The 12,133-nt window shown below is 42.1% G+C and overlaps 1 protein-coding gene across 1 annotated transcript; it reads left to right on the top strand.

Moving 5' to 3' along the window:
* Positions 1-692: 692 nt before the first annotated feature.
* On the top strand, positions 693-11,329 carry LOC147897038 (uncharacterized). Its single transcript, XM_087381437.1, has 5 exons — positions 693-3,131; positions 4,394-4,610; positions 5,740-6,411; positions 9,531-10,314; positions 10,645-11,329. Exons 1-5 carry the CDS (start codon positions 858-860, stop codon positions 11,066-11,068), a joined length of 4,371 nt encoding a protein of 1,456 aa, XP_087237563.1. The 5' UTR covers positions 693-857; the 3' UTR covers positions 11,069-11,329.
* Positions 11,330-12,133: the final 804 nt, after the last annotated feature.

Here is a 12,133-nt window from a genome sequence, read left to right as displayed (position 1 = left end):
TCCGATCACACTCGATTTGCTTCTTGTGGCTCTCAGCGACCCCCTCTCCCTCCCTCAACGCTCCATCCACTACTATCAAGTCATCGGCACTGTAGCCAAGTCACACTCTACCTTTAATATTGTTATTGATTGATTGTTGAGCTCCCGCAGGCTCCCATGCGCAGCACCAGCACGCAGTTAAAGTAGGGAGTACCACCCAACATTGCTCAACTCCCATCCTTCACCCCTGAGGCAGCTTCTCCCTCCTCGCATTTGTTCGGATCGTTCACCATTGTACCGTGAATCCTTCGCAAATCTTCTTCGCCGGTGAGTTACCCACCCTTTTTTCCCAGCTCTTGGTCGGATCCCGCAGCATGTTTGCTCGCCTGTCATCCTCGTTGTTGCTGTCCGACTATGTCTTCACGTTCTTTGCTGCGAATTCGGTAGCAAATCTCTGTGCTTCGATAGCAACATCTGTGGTGCATCACGCATGCATGGGCGGCATTCTGTTTGCGCAGTTGGCGTCAGTGCTACCCGTAGTTCTCTGTTCCGTTCACGAAGTTGGCGTGAACGCAACAGTACAGCTGCTTGCACCTGCTACTGCTCCGTCCTCCGCTGGCCTGTAGTAGTCATCATAAATGCAAACGCTACGTCGGGGCTGCCTTAAATTTTAGAAACGTGGCTGCATGCAATCTTTCGCTGGTCGCCCATGCCATCCTGGTTGTATTTCACTCCGGAGTTGACGGCATTGTACACTGTGGAGCTTCTTTCGTTGATTTGAGCCGCCTTGTAGATAAGATTGTAGCAGCGCGAGCGAGGGAGGGGCGTAAAGGAGGACGCTTTGGTATTACGCTGTGTGGCTAACTCTCGTAATACGAATGTGTTCCTGCAGAAAATCGGCCATGTTGGAGGTTGGGCAACCCGGTGAACTCCCTCTCATGAGTGAGTTAATCGCGCTGCGAAAAGCTAAGGGTTTGCGGGATCCATCTACAGTACCCTCTCGCAAGTCTCCTGTTCTCGAGCCTGCTCCTGGGATTGCTGACTTAGATTTGCCTCTGGAAGGGTCTGAAACTGATGCAGGGGTTGTGCAGAATGATCCCAGAGTCGGTGGCAGTGGTCGCAGGGACACCAGACGAGCGACCGTCAAGAAAGGCTCTTTCAGATCCCAGCCACTGACGAACGTCGATCCGAGGTTGAGCTGGGACTTGGGACGAGAGACCTTTGTCGCCATGGACCCCAACGATGGAGTCGCAACGGATTATCACCAACGAGAGAACTTTAGAAGCCACCTTGAAAAGCTCGGGGTTCTCGGTGAGACGACAGGATGGGGTCGGCAGGTGGGGGGGAAATCGATTCTGCACAATTGGAGAACTCCAAATTCTGTAGGTGACTTAGAGACCGAAGATTCTACAGCAAGAGAGAGCACTGGACAGCGAGAACCCGACTCTCCAAACATCATACGAAATGGTCGTAGCGGAAGAGATACAATGAGGATGGGCCGAAGTTGGTCTGGGCAGCAAGGTGCGTTTGAACGCCATGCTGAAGCAAAGAAAGTCGTCCCTTTCCTGGAAGACGCTGCAAGAGTCAAGGCTTCCCTTAGGTCATCTACGAATGCTAATGGAGCGAGACAGAATGGTCAGATACTCTCTCCTTTGGTTCTCAATTCCCGCGATGACATTCAAAAATTTAGTCAGTCTCAGTCCCTTTTCACTTTAGAGGAGCCTTACAATGAGGAGGAGCAGTACTTGGAAGAAGAATTCCGAAGTGGGTCGGTAACAGTGCAGAGGGAGGTTTCAGGTCTGAAGGTGGGATTAAGATCACAATCGCCGCTTGCGTCAAAGGATGCACGGAGATCAACTAACAAGCAAACGAGTTATTCAAATGCAAGATCCTCGCAGGACTTCACTCCCCCGGTTGATAGTACGACCCAGCGGACTAGAAGCAACTTGAGGGCAGGGCCGTGGGAAGATGGACTGGAGTATCAGGGAGAGGAGTTGGAGTTGCCTAGAAAGAGCAGCAGGAGATCTCTCCACAGGTCCAAGAACCAGAAACACGTCAAAAACCAGTCTCCCGGGCGAGACAGAAATATGCCTCTTGATTCCAGAAAATCCTCGAGAAGGAAGGACGGCACGGTGGCGGACAATGAATTCGTAATGCAACGAGGATTTACATCAGCTTCTTACTCTCCTAAGAACCCACAAATTGAACCTCTTCCCTTGCTGACTGAACTAGAGGACTACAGTGGCAGTGATGACTTCGCAGGCTCTTCAATAGATGGTGACTGTGGAAGGCTGTCAAAAAGCGAGTTTCATGGAGAATTGGAATTAGCTTTCAACGCATCCAATCGGCATTACGAAGGAAGATTAGTTCAAGTTGCAGACACAGATAGGCTCCAGCTTGCTGTCCCAGAAAGTAAGGAGCTGGCCCTTCGCAAAGATAGACCCCGCAATTTAAGCCAGAAGTATAGGCCCAAAGTTTTTGAAGAGGTGGTTGGGCAAAACATTGTGACACAAGCGCTTTCCAATGCAATAGCAAAAGGAAAAATCGCTCCTGTTTACCTTTTCCAAGGTTCTCGTGGTACCGGTAAAACATCTGCTGCGAGGATCTTTGCAGCTGCCTTGATTTGCATATCACCTGAGGAGCCAAGGCCTTGTGGATCCTGTAAAGAATGCACCTCTGTAGCGTCAGGAAAGTGCTCTGAGGTCAAAGAAGTGGATGCTGCTAGCAACAACGGGATTGAAAGAGTGAAGGCTCTTCTGGAAGAAACGATTTGTGCTCCATCATTGGCACGCTACAAAGTATTCATCATAGATGAGTGTCATGTGCTCACCACAGAAACTTGGAATGCACTCCTAAAAATTTTGGAGGAACCTCCCATGAATGTTGTCTTCATTCTCATTACGACAGACCCAGATCGGCTACCTCGCACTGCGGTGTCAAGATGTCAGAAATTTCCATTTCCTAAAATTAAAGATTCTGAAATTGTGAGGAGGCTCCAATTGTTGGCTGATCTAGAGAATTTGGAGATAGATGCTGACACTTTACATCTAATTGCTTCAAGGTCAGATGGCTCTCTCCGTGATGCAGAAACAACTCTAGATCAGCTCAGCCTGTTAGGCCAGAAGATTAATCCATTGACAGTTTATGAATTGGTAAGTTTATCTTCTCTTTGCATGCTATGCAGAAAATGTTGAAAGCGCCAACTGATAATAATGTTGCCTTGTATTGACTGTCAACTGATGTTTTGGTCTGTTTGTAGATTTTTAAACTTTAGAATAACAAATTTTCTAAATTTGTACGATTGGATATATTCTAGTTGTACAAAGGTATATATTTGTCTGTGCAAAATTAATAGTGCAGGAGGTCCACTTTGGTTTTTTGGATGTTTCAGAACCTTTTTTTCTCGTGCTAATGAAGATTGTATCAGGATGTAAGTGAAAATATCTTAGGAGGGGGGCCGGGGAGAAGATAAAGAACCAATGCAAATTGAAAATCTGGTAGAACTTTGGTCAGACTAACGTGTGTAAAGTAACAGTTTTTTATAAAACTGGACAAGCTTGCAGAGAAAGAGTTTCTGCATGGTGTTTTTTGAAATATATTGTCCATTTCAATGGATCTTAGGAACAGGAAAAGTGTTATCGAGTGCTATCTTTTCTAAGCTTTGATACCCTCCAAAAGCAAAGTGCTGCTATGGAAAGTCATGCATTAATGGCTGGTACTCACAGGTGAACTGAGTAAATGGGTAGACATCTTCCCCTTCTGGCCCCTGTGTGATAAGAGGTATAGAGGATGACCTGCATCTGTTTTGGCAGTGCCTAACCGTCTAAGACCTATGGATGCGAATGATTGCATGGCTGAAAAGGTCAAAGTCATTATTTCTCTCAAATTCATGATCCACAAGATTGCCCCTAGACTTTCAAGGTACTACTACCAGTTGAGCAGAGGGAGTTGTCAATCTCAGTATAGCACAAGAAAATGTGCAAAGTAGGAACGTATTGGACTCATTCTTTGGGCATGAACTTGTAAGATCATGTTTGAGTAGTGGCACGTTCTCAATAGTTTAGAAACACACCACCGTTAAACTTGTTCAGAATTAAAATTCCTTTTCCCATTATGTGACTGAACAGTTCTGTTTTGGAATCTTCTGTTTGTCAGTCATATGTGTTGTCAGATTTGATGATTTTCTTTCTCCTTTAGTAGAGCAAATCTTCTAATACAGGTCTTTTTCCTAATGATGTGACATGGTGAGCAATTTTGGCTATTCTGAAAAGTGAAAATGAGCTTTGGTCTTGTTTCTCGTGTTTTACATGTGCGAGAGTTTCTTTCTAGAAGGATGTAATACGGTTGTTCGATAAATTCCATTTTGAGGACTCTTGTAACCTGTCACTAACACTGGTTATGATTATGCATCCAGGTTGGTTCTGCCTCTGATGAGAGAATGGTAAGTTTGCTGGATTGTGCTCTTCTTGCAGACACAGTTAATACAGTGCGAAGGGCAAGAGAGCTGGTGGATTCAGGAGTAGAGCCACTGGCTTTGATGTCCCGACTGGCTACTTTAATCACAGATATACTTGCAGGCAGCTTCAAATTTTCAGACAAACAAAGAAAAGGATTTTTCCGGCGACAAACTTGTAAGTTGAATTACATGTGTGCTCAGTATTTTAATTGCTTCTTGATGTGACAGCTTCAAAAGTTCAGACTCAAAGAAACGAATTGTACTGGAGACAATCTTGTAACCCAATGATATGTTCTAGACGCTTTAGCTGAGGCATAATCACATAATCCATACAATAAAGTGAGATTCTTACTACCAATATCGTATACTTAGCTGAGACATAATCACACAATCCATACATTAAAGTGAGATTGACGAGTGCTCATTTTTTCCAACTGGAGTGGCTATAAGAATTCATATTCTCAATATCTAATGAATATTGTCATTACAAGGCCTTATTACATAGATTTCTCTTCATTACCAGTAATTTAGGATTAGTAGAGATTGACTCTATTTCAATCAAATGCCACTTTCACTATGCCTAATCTGAGGTGCACACACATAGGTGGGAAGATTTGGGTTCTTGGCTCTCTGTAGAGCTTGCTCTTCTTGCCGCATTAGGTAATGTATTCTAAAACTCCTATCAACTAATAATCAAGAAATTATTTTCGCAATTGGAAATGCTGTGACTATTCACCTAATCTCGTGTAACTAAGTCCTTACATCACGTGCTGTCCTATTTTCCAGTAATAAGGGAGAGACTAAATTACATTGCCATTGGAAAATAAATGGTGGCTAAGGTAATGTTGATTATTTTCCACAGTGAAGTTAAAAAACTGCAAAAGAGAGACAAAAAGGTGTCCAAATGGTGGAGTGGTTCCCTGGTTGCCTGCTAATTCAGTGTAATGTTCCAAATGAGAAGTGTGCCTTTTGTATTCCACATGAAATTGCAAAACCTTAAAAAAAGTGCAAGTTCCCTCATCTAATGGGTTGGATTTCCAAGTTAGTGTTATTTGCATCACGGAGTGACCGCATAGCTTGGAATTAAATTTTTTGGTTTGTTTGTAACATAGTTGACCCTGAGATATTTCAGATTATGTCTCAGAGATTGCTATATAAACTCGAACATTACAAATTCTTCTGAACCGGCTTAGTCATGCATTGATCTATCTTATTCATGTTTGGTTCTCTAACAGGCTATTCATTGTTATTTTCCATTTTTTAATTTACAAGTCAACACTGATCTCTACCGTGTTTTGAATCAGTTTCTAAAGAAAAGCTGGAGAGATTGCGCATGGCAATGAGGACCCTTTCTGAGGCAGAGAAGCAGCTCAGAGTTTCCAATGACAGGACCACCTGGCTGATGGCAGCATTACTACAGCTTGGTCCTGATCACTCATTCATGTTTCCTGCATCATGTGCTGGGACAAGTATTACACAGAGCCCTGTTGCACTGGATGATGTTGGAGACAATGGCATAGATTTTGAGCATACATCTTCTGGCAGACAGACCTGGGATGATGATGCAAATCTTTGTCACAACACAAGCCCAGATTCTCTGCCAACTTCAAAATCTGAGACTACAAGCAATGGAGACAACAATTACATCAACTATATAAAAAATTCTACTGAAGGCAGTCAGTGGTGCATCAATAGGAGCGATGAGATGGTATCTGCCAAGTCACAAGTGAAAAGCAGGTCCTCTGTGCAGAGCAGGGTACAACAGGAGCCCATGCAACTTGCAGAAAAGCCCCAGCTTGGTGAAGGTCTGTTGGCGACTCCTCCAGATACATTGGATGGCAGTAGCAATGAGCAGTTGCTGAGTCCAAGAAAGCTGAACGATATATGGTCTTCAGTTGTGGAGACATGCCGCCCTCTTCCTCTAAGGCAGTTGCTATACATGCATGGAAAACTTCTATCAATTTCTATGTCTGAAGGTACTTGTGATCCACATCTTTTGTTTTGTCTTATAGTCTCCTGCTAGGCATCCATGATTGTTCAAACCTTCAAATACAGAGATTAAATGTTTATGTACTGTAGTACCTCTTTACTCAGGCGATAAGAGTAGACTTGTGCACAATGAAAAAATGTGGTCATCTGCTGAGACACACATATATCAAATTGTAATGGTGCTTGACATACATGGGAGACACTAGGAAATTGATGCTATCTTTATGGATAAGTGGGAGACAAATATGTTAAGGTGCCTAGACATGACCAACGTCATTGACCTTTTGATACATGCTTAGTACAACTCTGCCTGACATTCTGTATGTTCCTATAGACTGACTTCACTATTCGATCCAGATATAACAACCAGAATGAATTTCTTGATACCAAATGTGTACTTATTTCAATGATACGTCTGAGTTCCTTCTTATCATTCAGATTTTCAGGGTGTTGTGAAAAAGCATGCGAGCTATGATGAATGGCAGAGACCATGAACAATCAGAAAAGAAACCTGCATGATATCTGATACATTGGATCATGATGATATTTATATATACAATAAAAATGTCAGCGTGTTTGTATTTACATCGAATCATGATGATATTTATATTTGCAAAGAGACCGTATAATAATGTCAGTGTCAAAAAAGAACCCTACGTGATATTTCATACATTGGATCATGAGATATTCATATTTACAAAGAGACTGTAACAATATGTCTTCTGGTATATGCTTTCATGGATACCAATGGTTTTCTTTGCAAGCTGGATTTATCTTATATATTGGAGAAATTATTTGGAACCATTCACATTAATTTAAAAAAATGCTGAGAAGGCTGAAGTTATGGAATGCAACGAAAAGGAAAAATTGTGCAAGGGGGCCAAATAAAATCATGTCATGCCGCTGGCACCCTTCTGGCAGATCACACTCTGTCGTTTCTTTTTTCCTGATGTTTTTGGATTACAAGGTTCTTCAATTGAGTGTTGAAACCCTAAGGGTCTCAAAAGGAAAGATCAAATGCTTGATGATTTCATACAAAACCCATGGCAGTGACAAAATCAGTTATGGAAGGATCTTTAAATAGATAGATAAAAGGCATTCAGGAGGAGAGTATTGCCAAATCATGCCATGTAGGTCGGTGAAGAAACTAGACTAAACAAAGCCATCAGGACCATTTGTGTGGCAAATAATGCCAAGTGATGACATGTGTATTGGTGGACAAGGTATATTTAAGCTTCAGGTTTTTAGAAAGGCACCCTGACTTAGAACGCAGGTGAGCTACCTTAGCAATGACCTCATTGCCTTGTTATTTTGTATCGAGGGAGAACTATCAATACAAAGTTATGAACAAGTCAGCGCCCCTTCTCTTGAAGGCAATAAGTATTTCAAATATTCTATACAGCTATGCTGCATAGGAGTTCCAAACAGCATCATGCATAGGTAGTGCAGATGAATTAGTTTGATGGAATGAGATCCTTTGATAAGGAAGTGACTCTCCCATAGTCAGTATCGAAATCCTGATGCTCTTTAAATCGAAGAGTGAAACCCTCGTGTATAATCTATGCCACTTGCGTCAAGGTAACATAAAATATGGACTTCTTGAAATGACTCAGCAAAAGTAGGATCCTCCTCCCTGTATTAATTGAGCATGCACAACATTTCATACACAAAGGCCTACCGTCGGCCTCTTGTGAAGACCATAAGGACACACCCATATCTGTGAACCATGGCATCAGTAAGAACACCATCAAAAGCTGACCAAAATTAGGTCTCCAAGTCAAGGCTGGTTTGCCACTGAAGATTGCTGAACTACAAAAGCTTCAAGGGTCACCTTTAAAGTTGCAAGGGTCACCTTTAAAGCTGCAAGGGTCTCCGAAAGGTCTCAATGATGGACATCAACAACAATCGAGGACTCTAGCTTGGATTGCGACACAGCCTAGAGCTCATGAGCTCCTTTTGTGGTACCTCCCTCCAGACCCTTCCACTAAAGACCTTTTCTGGGCCTTTATTCTCCCATTCATGTATGCCTAGGCCTAGGAATTCCCCTAAGCCCCAAAACTGAGACTTCATCCCTTTATGTCCCATTAGTGTGCATCCTCACCCAAATCATGATGCCCACATATGGGCTTTAACATTGGTGACAGGCAACATGCATGGGTAGCACTCACATGATAAGCATCCAATTCCTTATATTTCTTAGTGCTTAACGATATTAACACCTATACTGCATGAACCGATTTCAGAAGCACTAGTTTCCACTTTAGTTTAGTTTCAAGTGGAATAGTCTTTAATTATGCTCCTCAAACCTCCTTGCATTCTTTTTTCAATGTGTTCATGATTCAAGAATGAGTATCCTCCACCTTATGATTCAAGAATGTGTATCCTCCACCTTTGAATTTCTTAGATGGTGCTTGCAGCTTGAGAAATTCCTTTTGCAAATAACCCTTTGTTTTTACCATAGGACATCTAAGCCTGTAGTAGAAATACTTGTCGAACCTTTGTTCAGATTTGGAAATGAATCTAAACTTAAGATTTGTGTATTGAATATTGAGACTTGTGTATTGAAAATGGAAGACATATGGACTTCAGTTTAGACTTTGCCCTGATATGTACTGATAGAACCTCTCCTTCTTTGACTGTTTGTAAAGATATGATTCACGTGATCCTGGCTAGCTAGGACCTGAGCGGGGATGCCATAGTATGACAGTTGCACCTAGTCACGGCTGGAGATGAGCTGAGTGGGGATGCCATAGTACGTTAGTAGCACTGTGAATGGCCAAGGATAATTACAATTTACTCTATGACTTTAAGCCTTTTTTTATCAGATTCTTCTGCACTTGGCCAGTGTTAGCAAAGGTGTCTGCCCAGGAGCTCAAAATGTAAACCAATACCAGTATGTTATTTTATCTTATTTTGGAAAAAGTCCTGATACCAGTACTTTTTGGACCAATTCATCAAGTAATTCGGATCAGGGCAGATGGATTACTGTAATTTCACATCTTTTATTGATCTGAGTGGTAAAAAGTCGGAAATGTTGCTGTGCTTGTTTGACCCTGTAAGAAGAGTTTGTTTTGGAACTTTATTGACACCACTTACTGATTTACAGTTGATGCTGTTGTTCATCTGGAGTTTTGTCATCTGGAGCACAAGTCCAGATGTGAAAGGTCACAGAAGAGCGTTTCCAATGTTTTCGAAGCAGTTCTGGGCTTTCCTGTGGAAGTGAAAGTAAGCCTTGCTTCCCTCCCAGCAGAAGAAAAACCAGGTGTTAGGACGCTGTTTCCAGAAGAACAATCCAGATCAACACATGGCCTGGTTAAGCATTGCAATGGAATCTCCACCAATGATATTGGCAATCACTCAGAGAATGTTGCTCTAGAGGCGGACTCTTTGAATGTCTGGAAGAATCAAGGAGGCCTAACAAAAAGAGGTGTGGCACATCAATCAAATGCTAGTGGATGTTTTCCTGCCATACCACAGGCTTCTTTTGCTTCTTCCAAAGACAACACATGTTTTGAAGAAGCTTCCACTTGGAAAAGCAGCAACATGCCATGTTCAGATAAAGGGGGCAAACCTGCTCATCCACTCGATGCAAACACCATTATGGGAGAGCAACAAGAAAATGCTTGGACACATGAAGCCAGACGATTCTCTCCCTTAATGTCTTCAGCATGCGGGGATCTGACAGATGCAGTAGAGATTGAGAGTGAATCGCTATATCAAGGTGGAAGAACAGGGCAAGATAAGCCATCAAGTGCAAGTAGCTACATGCGAGACTTAGACAATGATGAAATGATTGATCTATCAGGTGAAGAACAGAGAGAGGTTGGTGAAATTGATCTTCTCTCGCCCGAGTCTCATGATGCTGCTGCCATATGTGATGAGGAAAACCGGTAAGTAATATGAACACCAATGCATCAAATCTGATGTAGTTTTCTGTTTGGTTACAATATTATATTCAGTTTCGTCCCTTGAGTGTGAAGTCTGTAATCAAATTCCAATGAAGTTGTTACCTGAAATGAATCTGACTAATTTGTTAAGAACCATTCAATAATGTTAAGATCCTGACTAACTAAAAAGAATGGAACATGAGACCATAGGTATTTGTGAGACATTCTTAACAGGCTTTTATTGTCTAGAATTGACTGTTGTCCTGAGTGCATTATTGATAAGATCTCGTGTTCTCTCACCCTTTCAGTTGATTTATGTAATTTCTGTTATAGGCAAAGACCGAGCAATATCGAGGGATGTTTGGACTTCCAATCTTATTCTGTAGATGGCAGAAGAAGCAGTGATGCAGACTGCCAAAAAAGAAAAGGAAGCACTATGAAGATGGTCCGCCGATTAACAATGAAGAGCCGCATCAGATCTCTGCCTGGCAGTGATCCTAATTCACCTGATGAAAGAGGAAGTTATTTAAGGGTTCCCAGGTTTGTATCGAAGAGTCACACAAAGTCTCTGAGAAACAAGGAAAGCCACTTTTCAAATGATGCAGCAGACACGCCTGAACAGGCTGCAGATTCCATGGAAGCTAACAGCTCAATAGCTCCTCAGAAAAGAAATAAATTGAAAGGGGCAGCAGGAAGCTTTGCCAGATTCTTTCAAGGAAAGCTTACAAGGCAAGTGACTGATGCACCCAGTCAGTGATGTCCAGTTGGACATTTTCTTGAAGGCTGTTGAAGTTGTCAGTGCTTATTGTCAGAACTCTATGCCATGCTTTCAAGCCAAGTTTCTGCTCGCCAAATCAAGTAGTGAGAGGGAAATTGTCAAGGCCTACACTCTACAGTATCTCTTTTACATAAAATATGATGCCTAACTTTGGAAGACTGAGGGTATTGGCTTGGATTCCTTGACTGTACTCCTTGTGTTGATTGTAAAGTTTGTTAATTCCAATGTTTTTATAATGAGCCTCCTATCTTCATCACTTCTATCTTGTGTGCAAGTCTTTTTCATCACAGGCCAGTTGCAGCTTCATCCTTCTCCAAGTTTAAAAGCCACCGACATGCTATTAGAAGGTGTTCTTTAGCTTCACAGAGTTCTCATATTTGGTGAGTACATAGGTGGGGTCAACCTTAGTATGAGGAAAATGCGGTTGTGAGATAATTTTTATTTATGCAAATGTACAATAGGTAGTCCCTTGCTATGCATGATGGAGTCTATTTTTCTACTTTGCAAGTGACTATCACGAGATTGAAACTGCACTATTTGTTGTGTTTTCAGAAGATGAGTTTGAGCATTTTCTTGGAATCATGTAGAAAAACATTCCGACCATATTAGTGTTATGACAAGAGAAATCACCAATCCGTGATTAGTAGACTTCAAAACATTATTATATATTATATGCCAATGGTGTAACATGTATATGTATTTATGATGGACACCGACCGATTTGTTATGGTGGTGGATCATCTCAATAGATAGGACTAGTCGAGTTGGAGCCACTGCTTCATATGGCATCGAATTTGGACATGTGACACTTATTCTATTAATAAAAATGTGCACACTTGTCTAGGTCCTAGGGGCTATAGGAAGGGAATTGTGCATTAAGGTGCATTGAATGGTAGATGTATGGGTCATAGGCTAAGGGTAGGTGAAAATGGGAAGATGGAACTTAAGTGATCTCAAGGGACATTAATGAAAGGGTATTATCCTTTCATTGTGAATCTGACGTAGCATTCTTCATTCACCTTGCATTCATCCGCCATCTCACAC

The sequence above is a fragment of the Dipteris shenzhenensis genome, chromosome 11 (genome assembly GCF_047967505.1).
Source record: "Dipteris shenzhenensis isolate YYH24624 ecotype China chromosome 11, Dip_SZ_1.0, whole genome shotgun sequence".
Taxonomy (NCBI): domain Eukaryota; kingdom Viridiplantae; phylum Streptophyta; class Polypodiopsida; order Gleicheniales; family Dipteridaceae; genus Dipteris; species Dipteris shenzhenensis.
Note: the sequence above shows the minus strand (reverse complement) of the source record. Positions and strands in the feature narration are given on the sequence as shown.